The sequence below is a fragment of the Aedes aegypti genome, chromosome 3, assembly GCF_002204515.2.
Source record: "Aedes aegypti strain LVP_AGWG chromosome 3, AaegL5.0 Primary Assembly, whole genome shotgun sequence".
Taxonomy (NCBI): domain Eukaryota; kingdom Metazoa; phylum Arthropoda; class Insecta; order Diptera; family Culicidae; genus Aedes; species Aedes aegypti.
The window spans coordinates 178805573-178826709 of record NC_035109.1 but is presented as its reverse complement, the minus strand read 5'-3'; the positions used below and the strand labels follow the sequence as shown (position 1 = coordinate 178826709).

Below are 21137 nucleotides of genomic sequence, written 5' to 3'. Positions count from 1 at the left end.
GAATGCTTTGCTAGTACTCATCGTAACCCTTTACCAATCGATGTTCCAAGAATCGATTTTTTCGTTCCGATTAATCGATTTTTTGAAACGATGTTGAGAGCACTTAAAATCAAGCGAATCGATTTTCTTCATTCCATTTTTTGTTTTGATTCAAAACAATGAAATTGATCAGATTTTTTTTAAGGGTTGATAAATCATAAACCTAGTTTTGAATCAGCCTTGAAGTGTTTAATATATTTTTTTAGTTTCACACGTTATTCCATTGAAGGAATTTGAAAATCACATGCAAATGCATTTGTTCTTATTTTGAAAGCATGTTTTTGTTAATTTTCATATTAACTTGAAAATCGAATCGATTCACAAACATCGATTCAAATGATTTGATTAAATCGGTGAATCGATTCGACATATCCAATTTGAATCGATTCAGTAACATCGATGTTCTGGTCAACTTTGCCCAACGCTAGTCTGCTACCCAGCATGAGCAAAATACTTGAGCGAGTCATTTTGTCTCGAATCGAAGGACACCTCGAAGGTCACAACATCATTCATGCGCAACAGTTTGGGTTCAAACGTGGTCACTCCACAAGTCATCAGCTAGTTCGTCTCACCCAGTTCATTAAAACTGCATTCACCAGTGGAAAGTCAGCTGGCATGGTACTTTTGGATGTGGAAAAAGCTTACGATTCCGTTTGACAAGATGCAATTCTGCACAAAATGAGGACTGCCAACTTCCCACTGTACATCCTGAAGCTTCTGCAATCTTTCCTTAAAGAGCGTAGCTTCCAAGTCATCGTCAAGGGAGAACTGTCTCACGTTCAACAGATACCCTATGGTGTTCTACAAGGTGCTGTGCTGAGCCCTATTTTGTACAATATCTTCACGTCAGACATGGTGATGGTGAATGGAGTCGAATATTTCCTATTCGCTGACGACACTGGCTTTGTGGCTGTCAACAAAAAAGCAGAGGTGGTCATCGAAAAGCTACAGACAGCCCAAAAAGCTATTGAGGATTACCAACGGCAATGGAGAATTAGGATAAACCCGACGAAAACTCAAGCTATCTTCTTCACTCGACGACGTAACCAACGTTTCCTACCATAAACGCAATTAACAGCAATGCACCATACTGTTCCTTGGTCGGATGAGGCCAAATACCTTGGCCTAGTGATGGATAAAAAGCTTAAGTTTGATAAGCATATTGCAAGCATATTGAGGAAATGTGACAAACTCATAAAAATGCTTTATCCTCTTATTTGTCGTCGATCACGACTCAACTACTAAATACTAATATATAAAATGATATTGAAGATCTTGAAAATGATGCTGGATTTACCATTCAACTTTTCATCTGATGAGCTGCAAGAAGCACTTAGATTCATGGACCACAAAGCTGCTCCAAAAGTTCTGTACTGGATGCACAATTTCGGAAAACGATTTGATCGTCAATTTGGTGCCATAATTTGTCTGTGATATAGTTTTAAGTAAATAATCCTTCATCCTTCTATACTATCTCCAAAAGTAATGATTGCAGGTTTTTTGCTAGTATTTTCCTGCAGAGCTGCTCAAACGGTGTTGTATAAATTACGTCAAATGACAAACTGAATTATGAAATAATTGTGAGGAAAACCAAAACTCTATTGTTAATCTAATTTTACACTTTGTAAACTGACAAAACAACAAATATGCATGAATTGAATTAAATTGAATATTTGCCAGATTTCCGTGTCATTCAACAGTGGCTGAACGGAACACAGGTAGCCATTATGATTACCGATCTGAAGATTATTACGTGGAGGCTTGCATCTTCTCGTTTTACCTTTTTATTTTTTGTTTGTTTGTTAAAATTAAGTCATATTATGAACAAAATACCGTCAAGCTACCATTCACCGTGCATTTAAGAAAAATTTGCACTTCAATAAATTGTATAACTTTTCCAAATAATCTGATGCGTACTAGAATACCACTACGTAGCGTGAAATTATATAATAATTCAGGAAAAAAAATATAAAACTAGTGTTGGATACCAAAAAATGCTCTAAGTCGCCTCGTACTATGTCACCATTTACCGTGCACACTAGTGCACCATTCACCGTGCATATAGTTTTCGTCATGATTTAATTTTGTATCTTGAAGAAACGTTGGTAATGGAGCATCTATGTTGCTAGTAGTGTGCGCACTCATTTTTAAGAGCATTAAAATCTTCATTTATAATAAAAACTATAAAAAGTTTAAAAATTTACTAAATAAAAATTTTTTCATTAAAATCGTTATAGGAGGTTTGACTGTATTGTCCCAACCATTTCATATTCACTCAAACACTCAATATGAAGTTTTTTGATCACGACATAACAATAAATCTAATATTACCGAGTAATTTCAAGCTTTTTACATTAATGCACGGTAACGGGAACCATACATATTGAAAAGGGTCCATTTGCCGTACATTTGAGTTTTAACTGAAACACAATAAAAAATTATAAATTGCATAAAATTTCATTTCTCATACGATGAAATACATCTAACTAGTAGTATCCACAGTGTAAACTTGTTGAAATTTTGAAAAATTTCATACTCTAACGTTAAAATGAAAAATGGTAGTTTTTGGCGTTTCTACTAAGAGTGTTGAAAAATCTCATTATCAAACAGAATTCACATGATTTTGACTACATAAACTAGGTTTTTCAAAATGCTTTTTGACAAAAACTACTTCATTTTATCAGTTTTATCTTATTATGCTGACAAAAGAATAATTTGTGAAAATTGTATGAATATTCTGTAGGAATTTGTATAAGTGCACGGTGAATGGAGCCCGCACGGTGACTGGTGACTTAACGGTACTATTATATACGAAATTATAGAAAGCACTAAACGAATTTGTCTGAACTTGTATTACCCACACTGCATTTTCTGAAACGTACGTATATGACCTCCACTTATGTCCACATAGAGGGAATCTGTGCATTTTAAACAATCTTTTATTTCCGAAAAAGCGTTTAATTTACTGATTTGCATCTCTGTTATGTAAACAAATATGTTGGCTGAGTGGCTTACAAACGAGAACGGCTTACGACTGATAGAGCTCGCCGCCTCCAAGAAGATGGCCATTTACCAGCACAGCCTCCCGTATCGGTACACTCAGAGATCATCAGCAGACATAATCGCAAATCGACCACGTTTTGATCGATGGACGGCATTTCTCAGACATAACCGACGTCAGAACCTATCGTGGCGCTAACGTTGACTCCGACCACTACCTGGTGATGGTGGAACTGCGCCCAAAACTACCCGTCATCAACGATGTACGGTACCGACGCCCGCCTCGATACAATCTAGCGCGACTGAAACATCCGGATGTCACCAATGCGTACGCGCAGCATCATCTTGAAGCAGCAATGCCGGATAAGGGTGAGCTCGATAGGGCTCCTCTTGAGGAATCAAGAAACGTTTAGTTCGACGAAGAGTGCCAGGGGGTTTTGGAGGAGAAGAATACAGCGCGGGCTGAAATGCTGCAGCATAGTACGCGGCAAAATATGGAACGATACTGATTGAAGTGGAAACAGCAAACCCGCCTATTCTGGGACAAAATGCGCCTGAAAGAGGTGGAATGTCAAGAGATGGAGTTGCTGTACCGTTCTCAAGAAACGCGGAAATTGCAGGGGTAAGGATGGGAGTATTTTGACTAGGGTTACCATCCGTTCTGATTTAGCAGGACATGTTCTGATTTAAAGCTTCTTTTGAGGTGTCCTGATTTATTTTTCATGTTTCAAGTGTTGTCCTGCTTGGCGGATAACGTGAGATTTCAGAGATATTTCGAATTTGGAAAAGCTATACTAATACCGAAAAACAGCCAACATTTTCAAATGGCGTCTATTAAAAAAATCTATGTTGAGTTTTGTGGTTTCGAAACCGACTTCAGGCGCATAGAAAGTATGGGATTTGTTTCATACTAAAAAAGCCTAAAGGCCATTTAAAACAGGAGAACGTATTTTTAGCATAGCATAGTATTAACGACTGTACAAATCGTGGGTTGCTGTGTAATGCTCAACTCTATTGGTTTTGAGAAATCTATATGTAGTGTCGCAAAAAAACGTTTGGGATGAATGTCTTTTTCTACATAATAGAAATACACAAAACAAGCATCACATTGTACACCTGGCCACCTCCTCACAATCGCTAGGGGAAGGAAAGGAATGTTAGTTCAACGTCTACTTTAGAAGATATAGGGAACCCAAATTATCTTCATTGACGTCACGAGATAGGGAGAATGTCTTAGTAGGGTAGGATGTATAGGAGGATGAGCTCAATTCGACAATTCAGAGCATTCTTCTTCTTCTTTCTGGCGTTACGTTCCCACTGGGACAGAGCCTGCTTCTCAGCTTAGTGTTCTTATGAGCACTTCCACAGTTATTAACTGAGAGCTTACTATGCCAATGACCATTTTTGCATGCGTATATCGTGTGGCAGGTACGAAGATACTCTATGCCCTGGGAAGTCGAGAAAATTTCCAACCCGAAAAGATCCTCGACCGGTGGGATTCGAACCCACGACCCTCAGCTTGGTCATGCTGAATAGCTGCGCGTTTACCGCTACGGCTATCTGGGCCCCTGAGCATTATATATTATATATTATAATAAGAACATAAATATCAATTTTGAATATACATGATATATCCGATGCGTAATACGTTTGATCCTGACCGCTTCACATGCCCCCGCACGAGCAAGCGTCGCGGACAAAGGATCACACTGTTAAAACAGAAGAACGTATTTTTTACCTTAAACGTCCATTGTTATTTCGGCCTAACAGCATTCAACCAATTGGTCTTCGGACTAACAACCTTTTCACCCTAGCAGTCTTATAACCTCTGTTCTAATAACCATTGGCTTGACGGCATGATCTCTTCGGCTCGCGACAAGCAATGGCTATGAAAGTCGTTGAGCTTCTGGGCTTCCCGTGCCTTTTTTCTCCCAAACGTTCATGTACCTCGGATAATTTTTCAAAAACGCTCTAGAGCTACAATCTCAAAATAAGAAGCTCTAAAAATATTTTGTCGATGATTTCTTTTAGTCTCAACATTGGCTGGTGACAAATAAGGCTTATTGAAGTTAATTTTATACTACAGGACACCTATTTTTAAGCTTATAAGGATGTGAAAAATTTGCGAAAACACTAATTCTCATTTAAAAACTCAGCTATATGCATCTTAGAATAAAATCGACATTTTGAAACTGCAGCAGTTCTAATGGAAAGCTAGAGTTATATGTAAGTAGAATGGATCAACCTTAATTTCTCATGGTAAATTGCATTACGAACCTCCCTTGTGTTCGGACGCGCTATCTCTGCGCTCTTGTATATATATTTTTGCAATTTCTCATCGTGATAGGCTGTTTTTCATCACGCCAATCTGTCATGAAACGGCCTACTTTCCTGCATTGAAGTATGCAGTGTGGAAATAGTCATTACGCAACTGAAACCAGTGCTGTAATGATTCATTACGCAACGCTTTCTCATTACACAACCGTTTTGAGTTGCGTAATGAATCATAACACAACCATTTTTCGGAAACTGTAAAATGATGGTGAATACATTCCGATTTAATTTCTGATACCTCAAGTGGTCTTCTACGAAATTGCAAAATGTTGTACGTAACTCGTTGCAGAACTCGATTTTTACAGCATTCGTCGTAATTATCATACTCGGCAAGCTTCGTAGGATAAATTTACGACTCGTGCTGTGAAAATCATCATTCCGCAACTTGTTCCGTAAACTACTATTACCTTTTAAGTTTTTTATTAAACAATTTATTTGACCCGTGCGCATACCTAGCGTAAGCATTATACATATTTTAATCGACGCGTGTGCAAAATGAAGTGTGTTGTTGTGAACTGTACACAAAACGACAATAGTTTTCTTTGGCGCTGCCAAGGCAACCTATCACGGCGGACCTATCATGCTGCCTGCATTGGCGTACAACGACACCACGAAGAAATTTTACAAAGCTTCATGCTTCCTTTGTGCCAAGACTGTCTGGATAAATTCATTCCTGAATTTAATCTTAATGAACTGTCTACATCCAAAATATTGGATTTAGCAACTAATTTTACTAATATTATAAGTATTGAAGGAAATGTCGACACCGAATTAAACAAATTCCATTCAATTTCAAGAAGAAGAAGACGTATACAAAATAACAAAATACCGGTGTGGTTTAGCCCACAACTGAAAAACCTGAAGAACAAGAAACATAAAGCGCATGAATTATACAAAAACAATACTGACAGTAACTTACAAAATTATCATGACATATGTAACTAACTCAAATCAGCCATCAACTCCGCACATGAAGAATATAATCGTAAGGTCGACTCTTCCGATATCTGCAACCTCTTTGCAGATTTCTTCCAAGAAGTGTTTTCTTTTTCCCAAAAATTTCTAATACAGTCGCCTCTCCACATCTCGATATCGAAGGGACCATCGAGATAGGGAGAGATCGAGACATATAACAAAGTTTTAACGAATACTAGATTGAAAATCACCCCGTTGCCAGGAAAATCAAAAACAAACAGATGTCATTTCGTCTTCGCAAATTGTTTTGAATCTCAAAAATCTAGTCTAGTAACCTTTGATAATGGGCATATCGACATACGGAGAGAAAATTGGGAACGAAAATCACATCGAGATGTGGAGATATCGAGATAAGGAGGATATCGAGATATGGAGAGTGAAAATGTATGCAGAGTGAAGAGACCGAAGAAATCATCGACATAGGGAGAGATATCGAGATGTAGAACATCGAGATGTGGAGAGTCGACTGTAGTATATCTATTTAAAAACTATCACAACATGAAATCTTATCGGCACTAAAAAAACCTGGACCGTGTTCTTCAAAAATCTCTCAGAAGAACTTACCCTTCCCTTAGAACGCCTTTTCAACATGTCTCTAAATAATGGAAAATTCCTAGAAGCATGTAAATCCTCGTATTTGGTGCCTGTTTTCAAATCAGGTACAAAATCTGACATACGGAACTGTCACGGAATTGCCATTATCTCTTGTATCTCCAAACTCTTCGAATCTCTCGTGAACGACAAAATTTTCCAGCAAGTAAAAAAAAAAACAAATTACTTGTAGGCAGCATCGCTTTTTTAACGGCCGCTCAACATCTTCCAATATGCTAGAATTTGTATCTTTCAATCTCAACGCAATGGACAATGGCAAGCACGTAGAAGCCCTCTACACTGACTTCAGTAAGGCATTTGAATGAATCGACATACCTTTATTAATCTTCAAATTGCAAAAAATAGGAATGGAGCCAGGACTCTTGAGTTGGATACAGTCATATCCATCACATCGGAATCAAATAGTGGGCTTTCAAAATAAATAATCGGCACCCTTTTCTGTAACCTCTGGAGTACCCCAAGGTTCTCATTTAGGCCCACTTCTTTTTATTTTGTATGTAAACGACATTTCGTTTATGCTTAGAAAAATAAAATTTCTTATATATGCAGACGACATGAAGCTTTTCATGGAAATAAGTAATTCTAGCGAAGCAGAAGAATTCCAGAATGACATTAACTTATTCTTCACTTGGTGCAAACAAGTCTACTCCAACTCAGTATCAAAAAAAGTAATTATATAGCATTTAGTCGAAAATATGTAACACCTCCAATTGAAGTATTTTTAGGAAATCAAGTAGTGCAGAAGTGCAAAATTGTAAGGGATTTGGGCGTAATCCTAGACTCTAAACTCACTTTTGTTGAACATTATAATTCCATAATAAACAAAGCAAACAGCATGGTTGGCTTCATCAAGAGGTTCAGTCCCAATTTTCAAGACCCATATACTATTAAACTATTGTATATTACATATGTAAGACCAATTCTGTAATACTGTCACCTAGTATGGAACCCGTACCATGTCGTACACGATGAACGCATAGAATTAGTACAGAAGCAATTCCTTTTATACGGAAATTGATTTGGACTGTACTGTCACTTCCGTCGTATGAAGCGCGCTGCATGCTCATCAACTTGAAAACACTTGAGCAACGCGGGGAATTCGCAATAATTCTCTTTATAAACAACATTATTTCGAATCGTGTAGACTCTGCTGCACTTCTCTCTCAATTAAACTTCTACACACCCTCTCGGCATTTAAGAACAAGAAAATTATTTTCAGAAAAATCATGCAGAACACATTATGCTCAAAACGGACCAATAAACCGTATGATGCGTCAGTATAATGTACATTGCGAATTCATTGGCATTACTATGTCCAAAGAGCAGCTTAAAATACGACTAAAGAACAATAGAAGTAATCCATAGCATGTAAAAAGAATTGTAATTATTGTATGTAGTCTACCTATACTTGATGAAATAAATAAATAAATATTGTCAAATGTATAGTAGACTTTTAGAACTATTTCAAATCTATCTCGCAAGAATATGTTTTCCTCTTATTGCTCATAAAACATGTCATCGTCAACTTTCTTGACATATTTGGATCGTAATAAACAGTAAATATCAATTAAGATCGAACGAAAAAACCGCGGGCGGTATGTTCAAGTGTGATATTTTGCATATGCGACAGGCAACGACCAGCTTCAAGGATACAGTGTGAAATTCAGAGAAAATAAACGTTTTTACTTACCAGGCACTTGAGAACAGCTGTGGGAAGTGCATTGCTGGCATTATTCGGACTGGCGCCACCTGTTAGCTGCTCTGTTATGAGTTTCTCGCTTGACCCTTTCAATAATTCGGCTAGTAATTCCGGGGAAGCTACCAAACTCTTCGGCTTGTCTGGCGTACCAATGGCGAAACTACGCTCAGATGGTGTGCGACTGGCTTGCGAATATCTAGTATCGTCAAGACTGCGTTTCTGGTGTTTTTCACAGTTTCCCGAACTGCGTTTGCTGTGTTTTTCATGATGATGGGAACCTTTGTCGGATAAATGGCTGTCTAAGGAAAACTTTTTGTTTTCCAGCTTGCTCGGAGATTTCTCTGACTTATCAGAGTCCGTGCTTCTCTGATCGATATTTCCAAGATGTCGTTTACTATTGGGCGTGTTTTCAACACCTAAATCTGCTAACTTGGAAGGACTTGATGCTGTCCTACTGTGACTAGGAAGTGGCAGATTGGCGCTGGCCTTTCTCGGTTTGAAGAGTTTGCTCGAATGACGATCATTAGTTTCATCCATAGACTGACTTCCGCTGCCACGGTTTCGACATGCTGATGGAAATGAGTGAGAACTGTTGGGTGCGGAGAATAGAAGCAAAATAATTAAAATTATTAGCGGACAATGATAGATTCGAATGCTAAAAATAAATCGATATGCCAAAAATCAAAATCGTTTTAATACTCAGATACTAGGTACCAAACTTTTCAACTTTTTTTTCTCAGCCTTCTTTGAACGAAATTCCAAGTAATAATTATTATTTATCTTTATTAGGGAGATTTTCAGCCCTTGGCTGGTTCATCTCCGAGTTCCAAGTATCTAGATTCAGTATTCTTTATTTTTCAATCGATCACCTCCGATTCAAAAATTAAAAAGTGGTCGTTCCGAATTGATTGCGAAGAGTCTTGGTGTAACATTTCTAAAGATTCAGTAACTACTTCAATATAGAATCCCAAACATGGCTCATATCGTATTAAACTACAAGTATTTGCAAATCTAGTATTAGATGGTTTGAAAGCTTTGGAATGATTTAGCCATATGTTGATGTGTTCCCGTTACTTTGTCCGCTGGGAGGTAGCCACTATATTTTTAGTTTTGAATATCAAACTTCATAATTTTTCAAATCAAGCCTAAACTATGCTTTTCAAGAGTTTTTGAATGACTTGACCACACAACAGGTTGTTTCGAATAACCGGAGGCCACGAGGGAAGTGACCTCTATATTAATGGTTATGAGATTTAGCTTACGCCGTAGGGATTATCCACAAAGTACGTGATCATTTTTTTTTCGGATTTTCAGACAATTTAACCGAGAGGTCTAATGGGTGTCCACGATGAAATTGCCACACTATGAAATTGCTCTAACTCTTTAACCGTTGGATAGAATTTAATGAAAATTCATTTAGTTCATAGTGCATTATTTACATCCTGCAAGTTTAAAAGTCCTGTGATCAAAACTAGCGGAATTGAAGTCGAAAGAACAGCTCGTGCTTGATAAAATCTTGCGCATTCATCACGAGATCAAGGATCTCTCGTATCGTTCCATCGCTAAAACGTTGGGAATCGCGAATTCCACGGTGTCGCGAGTGATTAAGCAGTTCGAGGAACGATTGACCACCGATCGGAAGCCCAGAAGTGAAGGAAAAAGTATTCCGTACAACACCAAAAATCACAATCGCGTAGTTGGGGCCTTCAACCGAAACTCGAACGCCTCCGTTCGGGATATGGCTAAGAACCTGCACCTAAGCCGAAGTTTTGTCTAGAAGGCCAAAACTAAAGCTGGGCTTTGAACGTTCAAGGTACAAAAGGCACGACGAGAAGCAGAACAAGTCCGCCAAAACTCGTGCCAGGAAGTTGTACCTCAACATGCTGACGAAAGTTAGATGCTGCATCACGGACGACGAAACATATGTGAAGGCCGACTTCAAACAGATCCCCGGCAACCCGTTTTTCACGGCCAAGGATAGGTTCACCGTTCCGGACCATGTCCGCACTCAGAAGATGTCCAAATTTGCGAAGAAATTCCTGGTTTGGCAAGCCAACTGCACGTGCGGGAAGCGGAGTACACCTTTCGTGACCCAGGACACGATGAACGGACAGGTGTACATGAAAGAGTACCACCAGAAGCGGCTGCTTCCTCTCCTGAAGGCCCACAACTTCCCAACAATCTTCTGGCCGGATTTGGCCCCATGACACTACTCCAACGACGTGCTGAAGTGGTATGCGGACAATAAGTTCAATTTCGAGCCGAAAATGTTCAACACTCCGGAGCTCCGCCCCATCGAGAAGTACTGGGCGATTATGATGCAGCACCTTCTTAAACGACCTAAGGTAGACAGTCGAGGAACTGAAGGAAGTATGGGTTTACATGCAAAAAACGGTTGATTCACATGTTGTGCAGAATCTTATGGCCGGGGATAAGGCCAAGGTGCGGGCATTTGCGTATGGACTGTAAATAAAATACGAGTAAAATTGTAAAATGAAATTTGGTAGTTATTTTTCAATCCCTGAAAATTTGATGGCAATCGGATGAAAACTCGAATATTGCGAATCAATTTTGTGTGTGGCAATTTCATCGTGGACACCCTTCAGGCCTTCCACTGATCATGCGCCTCCGTAGTTCATGGTTAAAGTTATTTTTTCTTATGCTTTTTATTTTAAAGGCACTCTGTGCTCGTGGCCACTACTGTGCCGGAATCAGTTGATCTGTAGTTTCTTTACCGATACAGATCTATTTTCAACTAATCTATATTTACATCTACTTTCACTCTCTCCTACTTTTTTACTCTCACACCGAGCAGGTAGTAGAGAGCTCTGCTGTTTGTCCAATCGGTTTCCATAAGCCATAATCCATTGCTCTTGCGGTGGTTCATTTTTGCCGTGTTCCTTAGTCGTTTGAGGCTTGCAGCCTGCGAAGAGATCAGTTTGTCTCAGTCACCATCTGATACTGACGGAGGATGGATTTGCTCCCTAAAGTAAGGTCCTCCGTGAGGCGTCTTCTGGTGGCTGGAGGGGCTGGGAATTGAACCCATGACCTTCCGCTTATAAAGCGAAAGTGTAACCTCAAGGCTACAGACCCCCCTGGCCAACGTTATTGTCAGGCGTCGGACGAACTCGTCGACCACCTCGAACGTATCCCCGTATCACTGTCGCGCTCGGCCCCACCAGCTAGCACGTACTTCATCTTGGTCGCATTCACCACCAGTCCAACTTTTGCTGACAATGTCCACATCATCCGCGAAGCAAAATAATTGGCTGGATCTCGTTAAGCCCGGCTCTCCGCAAAACACTTTCTAACACAAATACACACTGAGTAATTCTCGCTGAGATCGGCCCACTATGTACACTTGGGCTTTCAACATGTTTAAAATTCTGCGCATTCGAAAGTTCTTGTTGAGTAGCTAAAGGAACTGCATTCGGTTCGTCAAATTGTTGGACCCATCGGTAGTTATAATCAAAACAGTTATTGAGGGCTAAAGATTTTAGCACTCGTAAATGTTATAATAGTATACATTTTAACTTGGTGAACGAGCCGCTCTTCTGATATGCACCCTTCTTTATTTGATCGACGGTTCTTTAGAGTTGTACTGTCCTCAGCTTTTTCGGCAATATGTCTTTAGTCTAGAATGCCCAAATGTACCGTTTTGATTCATATTACGGACACTCTACTTTGTATGGGAAACATTTCACGCGAAATGTTTCAATTTTTGCTGTTCAAAAGTTCTCAATTTCAAGGCTCGTTTTAGTAAACTTTTTCCATAAATATCTTTGAAAATTTATAATGCCCAACTACCTTAGATGTCTTATTGGTGGTTTAACGATTTCGATTGATGATTTGACTGTTCCATTAATGATTATCATGAGCTGTCCGGAATTCGATTCAAAGTGTCCGGAATATGAGGCAAAAGTGAGGAAGCGTCCGGAATAAGAATCATTAAAAGGCCCCACATTTTGATTTATTTAAAATTATTGAAGTTGCAGAAGCGTATTCTTCACCCACCGTTTGAAAGTAAAGGGCTTCCGACGCTCGATAGCGTTAAGGAATCATACAGAATGATTTATTTTGTATGCTCTATGCTGGGTTATATTTCCCTGAGTCCTTAAGTGTCCGTAATATGAATCAAAACGGTATCCTTCGTTTGACTGCTTATTGTTTTCCAAGTTCACCACCCTGCCACTTTGGACTATTGAGGAAACGGGTTATTCGGGGAAACGACATTTGGGGAAAAGTAGCACAATCCTTAAAGTTCGATACGTCGCAAGCTAAGTTTTGAAACTTATGAATAAGTTTATGAATACTTCTCTCAAAAATTTAAAAAAGTTTGAAAATCCAATCTCCCATACCTTCCTTACTATACTTATCATAAAAATAGTGTTCTTTGAAATTTTCAGCTTTCTAGGTGGTGATTTAAAGGTGGTCCAAAGATGATTTAGGTTTATATGAAAATTGCTATGGAGAAATCTTGAAAAATGTTTCAAACACGTCAGTACTGGAATGTAAGTACAAATTCATCAAACTATAATAAAGAAATTTGCTGAAGAGAGCAATTCAATCTGATGAAAAGATATTCATGAGCTTGTTTGCTATTATTTTACTTAATATGGGATTAAGTAACCTGACAACAAGTACAAAATCCCAAACAAAATTAGCTCAAAAGTGATTTCTATTTTTAGCAACATCCTTAATTAAGGTTTGAAGAATGCGTTTTCACTATGGGATGACAAGTTTCTACTTACAATACTGTACTAACGTGTTCGGAACATTTTTCAAAATTTCTTCATAGTAATTTCCATATAAACCTACATTGTCTCTGGGCCACCTTTAAATCACCACCTAGAAGCTGTACATTTCACAAAACACTATTTTTATGGCGAAGATGATAAGGAAGATATGGGTGATTGAATTTCCAAACATTTTTGAATTCTGAACCGCCCTAATCTGACATCCTATAAACTTACAACTCTCCGATCGATCCCGTTAGACTTTATTTGTCAAACAATAAAGTTTAATATTTCGTTGGCTAGGTTAAGGACACTCTCGAGTCCCTTCGAATCTCGCAGAGGGTTACGGCAAGGTGATGGCCTTTCGTGTTTACTGTTCAACATTGCTTTAGAGGGTGTGATAAGAAGAGCGGGGATAGACACGAGTGGCACGATTTTCAGAAAGTCCGTTCAGTTACTTGGTTTCGCCGACGACATTGATATCGTAGCACGGAACTTTGAGACGATGGCGGATACGTACATCCGACTAAGGGCTGAAGCTAGGCGAATCGGACTGAACATCAATGTGTCAAAGACGAAGTACATGATAGCGAGGGGCTCAAGAGAAGACACGGCACGCCCCCCACCTCGAGTTCATATTGACGGTGATGAAATCGAGGTTGTCGAAGAATTCGTGTACTTGGGCTCACTGGTGACCGCCGACAACGACACCAGCAGAGAAATCCAGAGACGCATCGTTGCTGGAAATCGTGCCTACTTTGGACTCCGCAGAACGCTCCGATCGAGCAAAGTTCGCCATCGCACGAAGTTGACCATCTACAAGACGCTGATTAGACCGGTACTCCTCTATGGGCACGAAACATGGACCCTACGTGCAGAGGATCAACGCGCCCTTGGTGTTTTCGAACGGAAGGTGTTGCGGACCATCTACGGCGGAGTGCAGATGGAAGACGGAACGTGGAGAAGGCGGATGAACCATGAATTGCATCAGCTGCTGGGAGAACCAACCATTGTCCACCTCGCAAAAATTGGGAGGCTGCGGTGGGCCGGGCATGTCACCAGAATGTCGGATACCAACCCGGTGAAAATGGTTCTCGAAAACAATCCGACCGGCACAAGACGACGTGGTGCGCAGCGAGCAAGATGGGTCGATCAAGTTGAGGACGATCTGCGGACCCTTCGCAGAATGCGTGGCTGGCAACGGGCAGCCATGGACCGAGTCGAATGGAGACGTCTCCTACGTACAGCAGAGGCCACCCAGGCCTTAGCCTGACTGGTAAGGTAAGTAAGGTTAAGGACCGCCAATATAATGGCCAAATGTTTGAAATGCATTTGGATTTTTTGCAATTTCTCATCGTAATTGGCTGTTATTTATCACGCCAATCTGTCATGAAACGGCCTACTTTCCTGCACTGGATTAAGTAGTGCGGTTATAGTCATTACGCAACTGAAACCAGTGCTGCAATGATTCATTACGCAACGCTTTCTCATTACGCAAATGTTTTGAGTTGCGTAATGTATCATTACACTTTTTTTTCAGAAATTGTAAAATGAAGGTGAATGCATTCCGATATGATTTATGATACCCTCAAGTGGTCTTCTACGAAATTGCAAAATTGTAATTTACGAAATAATTTGCAGAATGATGATTTTTACAGCATAGGTCGTAAAAAATTACGACGGGTGCTGTAAAAATCTAGTTCTGCAACGAGTTACGTACAACATTTTTTTGCAATTTCGTAGTAGACCACTTGAGGGTATCATAAATTATATCGGAAAGCATCATTTTACAACTTCTGAAAACAAGTTGTGTAATGATTCATTACGCAACTCAAAACAATTGCGTAATGAGAAAGCGTTGCGTAATGAATCATTACAGCACTGGTTTCAGTTACGTTATGACTATCCCCGCACTGCATACTTCAGTGCAGAAAAGTAAGCCGTTTCATGATAGATTGGCGTGATGAAAAACAGTCTATTACGATGAGAAATTGCAAAAAATATGTTGCACGCAACTCGTTGCAGAAATCGGATTTTACAACACTCGTCGTAATTATCCAACTCGACAAGCCTCGTTGGACAAATGTACGACTCGTGCTGTAAAAATCATCATTCTACAATTTGTTGCGTAAACTACTACTATCATCGCTCTCTCCGCTGCTCTAATTTATCAAACTTGTTACAACTTGCGATACATTGCCGATCGTGGATCGCTACAGATGTGATGTTTTTTTTCGCTTGCGTCGATCGTGCTTCAAAATCAAATGAGAACGAATTATGCAATGCTTGGTCACATGCCATGATTGAGGCTAGATATTGAATTAGCTATACTAAATCTATAGGAGAGGGAATTGTTGGGTTTACCCCAGTATCCTCCGTTGCAAATTTGGATTACCATAATTTCCGAATCGATGACCGTGATTCCATAACTGAAAGAGTTTTATTATTGACTCTGCAAAGTTGAAAGAACCTGAATCAGCTGCAACACATAATTTTGATATTTTACGGTCTGGTTTAATTTGTCGTTTACCCTCCAATAACATACAAAAGTGTGTTGCATGATATAGTTTGCAATCATCGGATCGATGTCCTTTTCCAAGATCCCTAAATCGACTGCAGAACATCCGGGAAGTACTTGTAAATGACACTGTGGCTGAAGTATTCGGATTCTCCGAAACAAGCTCCATTTTTGCTCGAAAGTTAGTTCGAAGCTGTAAATAGTTTTATTAAACATTTGCATGCCAAACAATAGCGTTTGTACTTACATTTAATCTCCTCAATTATGTATTTTTCAGCGAACAAATATGCCTCTAGATAAGTTAGCTTAAGGAAACCTAGTTTAAGAATAAATTTAGTATGAGTTTTTTTTAAGACACCGACACGTTAATGCTTCCAGTGGACGATTTGCCCTTTGAAGGAAGCACCACACTAGACAACGGACTAGCATGCAACGCCCAGTGGCACAGTCGAAAGACGTTCCTTACGAAAAGTTTTCCGGACTGAGGCGGGAATCGAACCTACACTCCTTGACTCGATGCGGCTAAATGCTTGGTAATACTAACCGCACGGCCACGAAGCTCACAACAATTTCCAGGTATAAGTAGCAATAAATTCATACTTTTGGTGTAGAAAATGCATTTTAACGATTGAACTATGATTCTGTCTTTTACTGCTTTAGCTGATAATTAATTCGATCGGGCATAATGGCAAACAATGACGAAGAGCTCTATTGCATGTTGTACGTGTATTGGGTTTTGCTTAGCCTATTGTGAAGCTGCCTGCGATCTATGCGTTAGACGAACGATCGAGGGGTATATTCAGATGATTATTACTAACAGACACCAAGTTTCAAGAAATCACTCAATTTGCATCATATTGTACTTTCAGTCAAAATACTTGGAGATTGATGTGTCGCTGATAGGGTTTGCAATCATCGGATCATCGGTCGGCTCCAGAACATCTCGAAGCACTTGTAAATGACCCAATTTCACAAGAAATTACTCAATTTACATCATATTGAAGATCTTGAAGATTGATGTGTCGCATTATATGGTTTGCAATCATCGGATTGATGTCCTTTTTCATTGTTCCGGAATCAGCTCTAGGATATTCCGGAAGTACTTGTAGATAAACCTTTATTGCAAGAAATTACTCTATATGCACAGAAAAATAAAATCTGTTGGAAAATCTTGAAGATTGATGTATCGCATGGTTTTTGTTGATCAAATTTTGGTCCTCAACTGATGCCCCCAGAATGCGTTCAAGGGTCTTCGGAACTGGCTGGAATGGTTCCAAATGAGTTGGAAAATACTACTGGTTTATGATTCAATTGCAAACATTGTAGTTTTGTTTAATTCGTACAAAATAATTATAGAAATGTCTCAAATGACCTTCGGACAGACCCCACATCCGTATAAACCCGGAACCGGCCGTCCGAATGAAATTCCCAGTACATGTCACGAAACAATAATAGTATTGTAGTGTTGCATCTAAATTATATTGAAATCGGCTGAAAATTAAAGAAATTTGACCCAAGGAAACTCAATAATATAATTTTAAAAATAGTTCAGGGACGCAAAGATTAAAATATTGGATTAAAATAAATAGATAAATTAATAACTGTGAAAAAGTTTGATGGCACTTGTAACGCATGCAAATATTTTTTGTTAAAATCACCACCATTTTATTGGTTTAATTTGGAAATTATCTATGGAGCGTACTAATTGGTGTATGATTACGGTTCTAATGCCGCGTTGGTTTAAAATTTTGATTAATTCAATGCTGAAGAAATCAGTTATATTCTTTCAGAATAATTTAAAAAAAAGTCGCAATTTTAGATAAATATATAATAAACAAAATTTAACAATGTATTCTCTCAATTTAAAACTTACCTTTCATGTCTAGCGAGCTCCTCCAAAATTTCATTGTAATGCACCTTGGATGGTTTCTTCATTTCCGCCTCCAGCATTTGACCGTAGGGTCCTCGAAGCGGTCTTTTGGAATACCGTCTCAAATCATGATCGCTTGAAGGAGCTGGCGATGCACTCGTGCGGTCCCTAGACGAAGCACGCTCACTTTCGTTGTCAGACACCGAATCAGAACGTAGAAAGATGTTCTTGAACGACCGAACTGGAATCGAGGACATCGGCGCAGAATCATCCTTTTCATCAGAGCTTTGGTAGGTTAGACTTTTTCTACGTGACCCCCGAGGCCATTCTGGCCGTACTATATCTGAATCTGGCGTATTGGGTCCTAGAAGAAATGGGTCAGGTCCGTGCAATATACTGGAATCTCTTATCTTCTCTGGTGAAGAGGTAATGTCCTTAGAACTAAGATCTGTGCAACTTTCTCCGCTGAGATCTATACTGGAATCTTTCTCAATAGCAAGTCTGCTTGGTCGCCAGCTATCATCAGGAGTGCAGTTGTCATTGGAATCAGATTCTGGATCTAAGTTAGTGTCTATCGCAGGCCACTGAATATAAATTCCTTTCCGCCGTTTGGACTTATCAATCCTTCGTTTCTCTTCCATTTCGCTGTTGCAATTACTGACTGCTTCACCACTATCTTCGTTATTGCTATGGCGTTTGCGTACTTCAACAATTTCTCCATCGATTGACTCTACCTTTATTGATGACTCCTCTGGAGTGGGAGGTGTTTCAATGATTGTTGTAGATATATCAGAATCTGGTTCTGTGCAAATGATCGAAACCGGTGGTGTACACATATCTTCATTTTCAAACTTGTTCAAATTGATTGAATCATTCAAAACTGGTTTTACAAATTCTTCTTCAATTTCATCAACTTTCCCAAGTTTCGGCACTTCTAGCTCTATAATCTCAGGAGGACTGTCAACGACAATTGCTTCTATCGGATTCAGATGTACTTCGTTCAACTCAGACGTATTTTCACCGGATTCTAATTCATTGTCCATACAATCCGTTAATTTAATACACTCCGTCATAGACGCATCAATCCATTGCTCGGAAGGTCGTGCTGTACTCCATTCACTTACCACGCAATCGTAAACAGGCACTGGTATCAAACAAGTTGTTGCCTGTTGCAAGCATTCCTCATCTTTGGCCAACGACTGTGGTGTTATTGGTATTCCCTCTTCAACTAGTGGCTCCAGTATCATCTCAGAAGCTTGAACCGCATTAATTTCCGCTTTCTTCTGTATGGTATTCTCATTTTCGATAGTTTCCGAATGTTCTGCTTCTGGGTCTTCAACGATGGTTTCAATATCGGAATTCCTGTTTGACGATAGTTCTTTTCCATCGAAACCTTCAATTCGCTCAAAGATTTCTGGTGGGGATAGATTGATATTGAGTTCAGTTTTCTTCAAAGTGGCTTTTGAAGTACCATTCTCTTCAAATGATACGCCAGGTTCTAAAGTAGATGAAAACCGTGCTGGGCTGCAACTTCGCGTGAACTCTTTCTTATTTCTCGGAAGCGTTACATTATCCACTGCAGAACCCTCCTTCCCACGCATTAAACTGTTTTTTATGGCACCTAATGCTGAACGTATGTATTTTCCAGATGAATAATCTACTTGAGAAAAAGAAGCACTTCGGAATGGAATTGTTTTTTGAGTGTAGGAACCAACTATAGTTCTAGATTCTGGTCTAGATAGCTTGGTAAAAATGTCATCGTCTTCTTTGAAAGCTGTGCTTGGAGTTTCAGCGATGGCATTAGTTTCTTTGGTAGCAGAACTTTGTAAACTTTCTAAATTTGATGTGCTCACATTAGCACGGAGGTTAGTTTTATGCTCACTTAGAGGAGAACTTGGAGTGGAGGCACGATTACCTTCAACGAATTGATAGGGAAAATCAATCGATCGAGATTCTTTAGATTTCACTAAATTACTAGTACTGTTATCTGCTCGCAAAGCATCTATATTCAAAAGACTAGCAGTTGATAAACTGCTTGTATTTTGTCGTTCGAAGGTTTTATCGAGACTCTGAGACGCTTTGGGTCGTCTTGGAGGTGGTACCGGAGGTGCACGAGTTCCCTTCAAAAGCTCAGTTAGTTCTCTGAGACGTTCTGTTTTAGTACCACCTTGCTTGTCGCTCGTTTTACTGTCGCTCGACCCAGATGTTGTTTTCTTCACTAATTTTTGCAGTCGATCTAAAGTATTGTTCCGTTTTTCCATTATCTGTAATTAGAAAAAAAAAAACGAAATATGTTAGCTCATATTGATAATATAATGATTTTGAATAGACTAATCCGCATAATTTATTAGAGATAATTAACTAATTGCGCGTGTGTGAGGATGGACAAACTATAAGTATGGGAAAATTATGAATAAAACATATGCTTAGGTTGACGATTACTAGAACAAGTAGACGTTTTCCATAATTTACTCATCTTTACAAACGCATCTAGTTTTTTTGTGTTCTGACTTTGTTATTAATTACTTAGACATAAATGAATACCCTTCGCATAGAAATCTAAGGGGTAAACTTTAATCCTTTCTAAAAACAATTTCGGACACATTCGGTCAAATATATAGTCGTCCAAGAAAATTATGTCTTTCGTTGATCGGCCACCACCCGATCACGCGCCTTTGCATATCACCCATCACAATGAAAGCTGTTCCCAGCTCACGTGTGTTGCCGCAGCTCTGGTAGATGGTATGATTACCTCTAAACTTTCGCACCGTCGAACCTGTCCAGCACACCTCCTGCAGCGCTACGATGTCGAAACCGTGGATCTTCAGTACATCGGAGAGTATGCGTGTGCTTCCGATAAAGTTGTGAGATTTGCAGTTCCACGTACTGAGTTTCTAATCGCTAGTCCATTTCCGTCGCTGTGGTCTTTGCCGATTGTTCCGGTCCGTATTCTCTCGTAGATGTTCCTGTGCTGATGTGTTTTTTACGGTTGACTTGCAGGGCCGGATACCAACCTTCCAGATTTTCGGAGGACCATTCCCCCTAAATGTTCGAATTATGTATGCATCTATCAGGTATCAGAAGGCCGGCTCCAAAGGCACGTTCCCCACCAGTTGGGAGATTTGTGCCATCGCCATATTTGAGCCTATTTCATCATCTACCCGATGGGAGAGGAAAGGGAAGGGAAAGATGGGAGGAAATAGGAGTGGGGTCCCTTGAAGAGGGAAGATCGCATAAGCGAAATGAGAGCATGTAGCTCCATACCACAATGGGTTCGAACAGCGCCCTAAAAAGGGCACTGCAAAACGCATGAGCGTAAAGAGAGCCTATAGCTCATTACCACAGCGGGTTAAG

The 21137-nt window shown here is 39.6% G+C and overlaps 1 protein-coding gene across 1 annotated transcript in view; it reads right to left on the bottom strand.

The window, feature by feature from the left end:
* LOC5573569 overlaps positions 1-21137 on the bottom strand; it is a 313982-nt gene that overhangs the window by 78121 nt on the left and 214724 nt on the right. Inside the window, exons 7-8 of the mRNA XM_021851479.1 lie at positions 17787-20047; positions 8651-9248 (exon numbers count right to left, since the gene is read on the bottom strand). Coding sequence (XP_021707171.1) covers positions 8651-9248; positions 17787-20047 — 2859 coding nt within the window. The remainder of the gene's footprint in view (positions 1-8650; positions 9249-17786; positions 20048-21137) is intronic.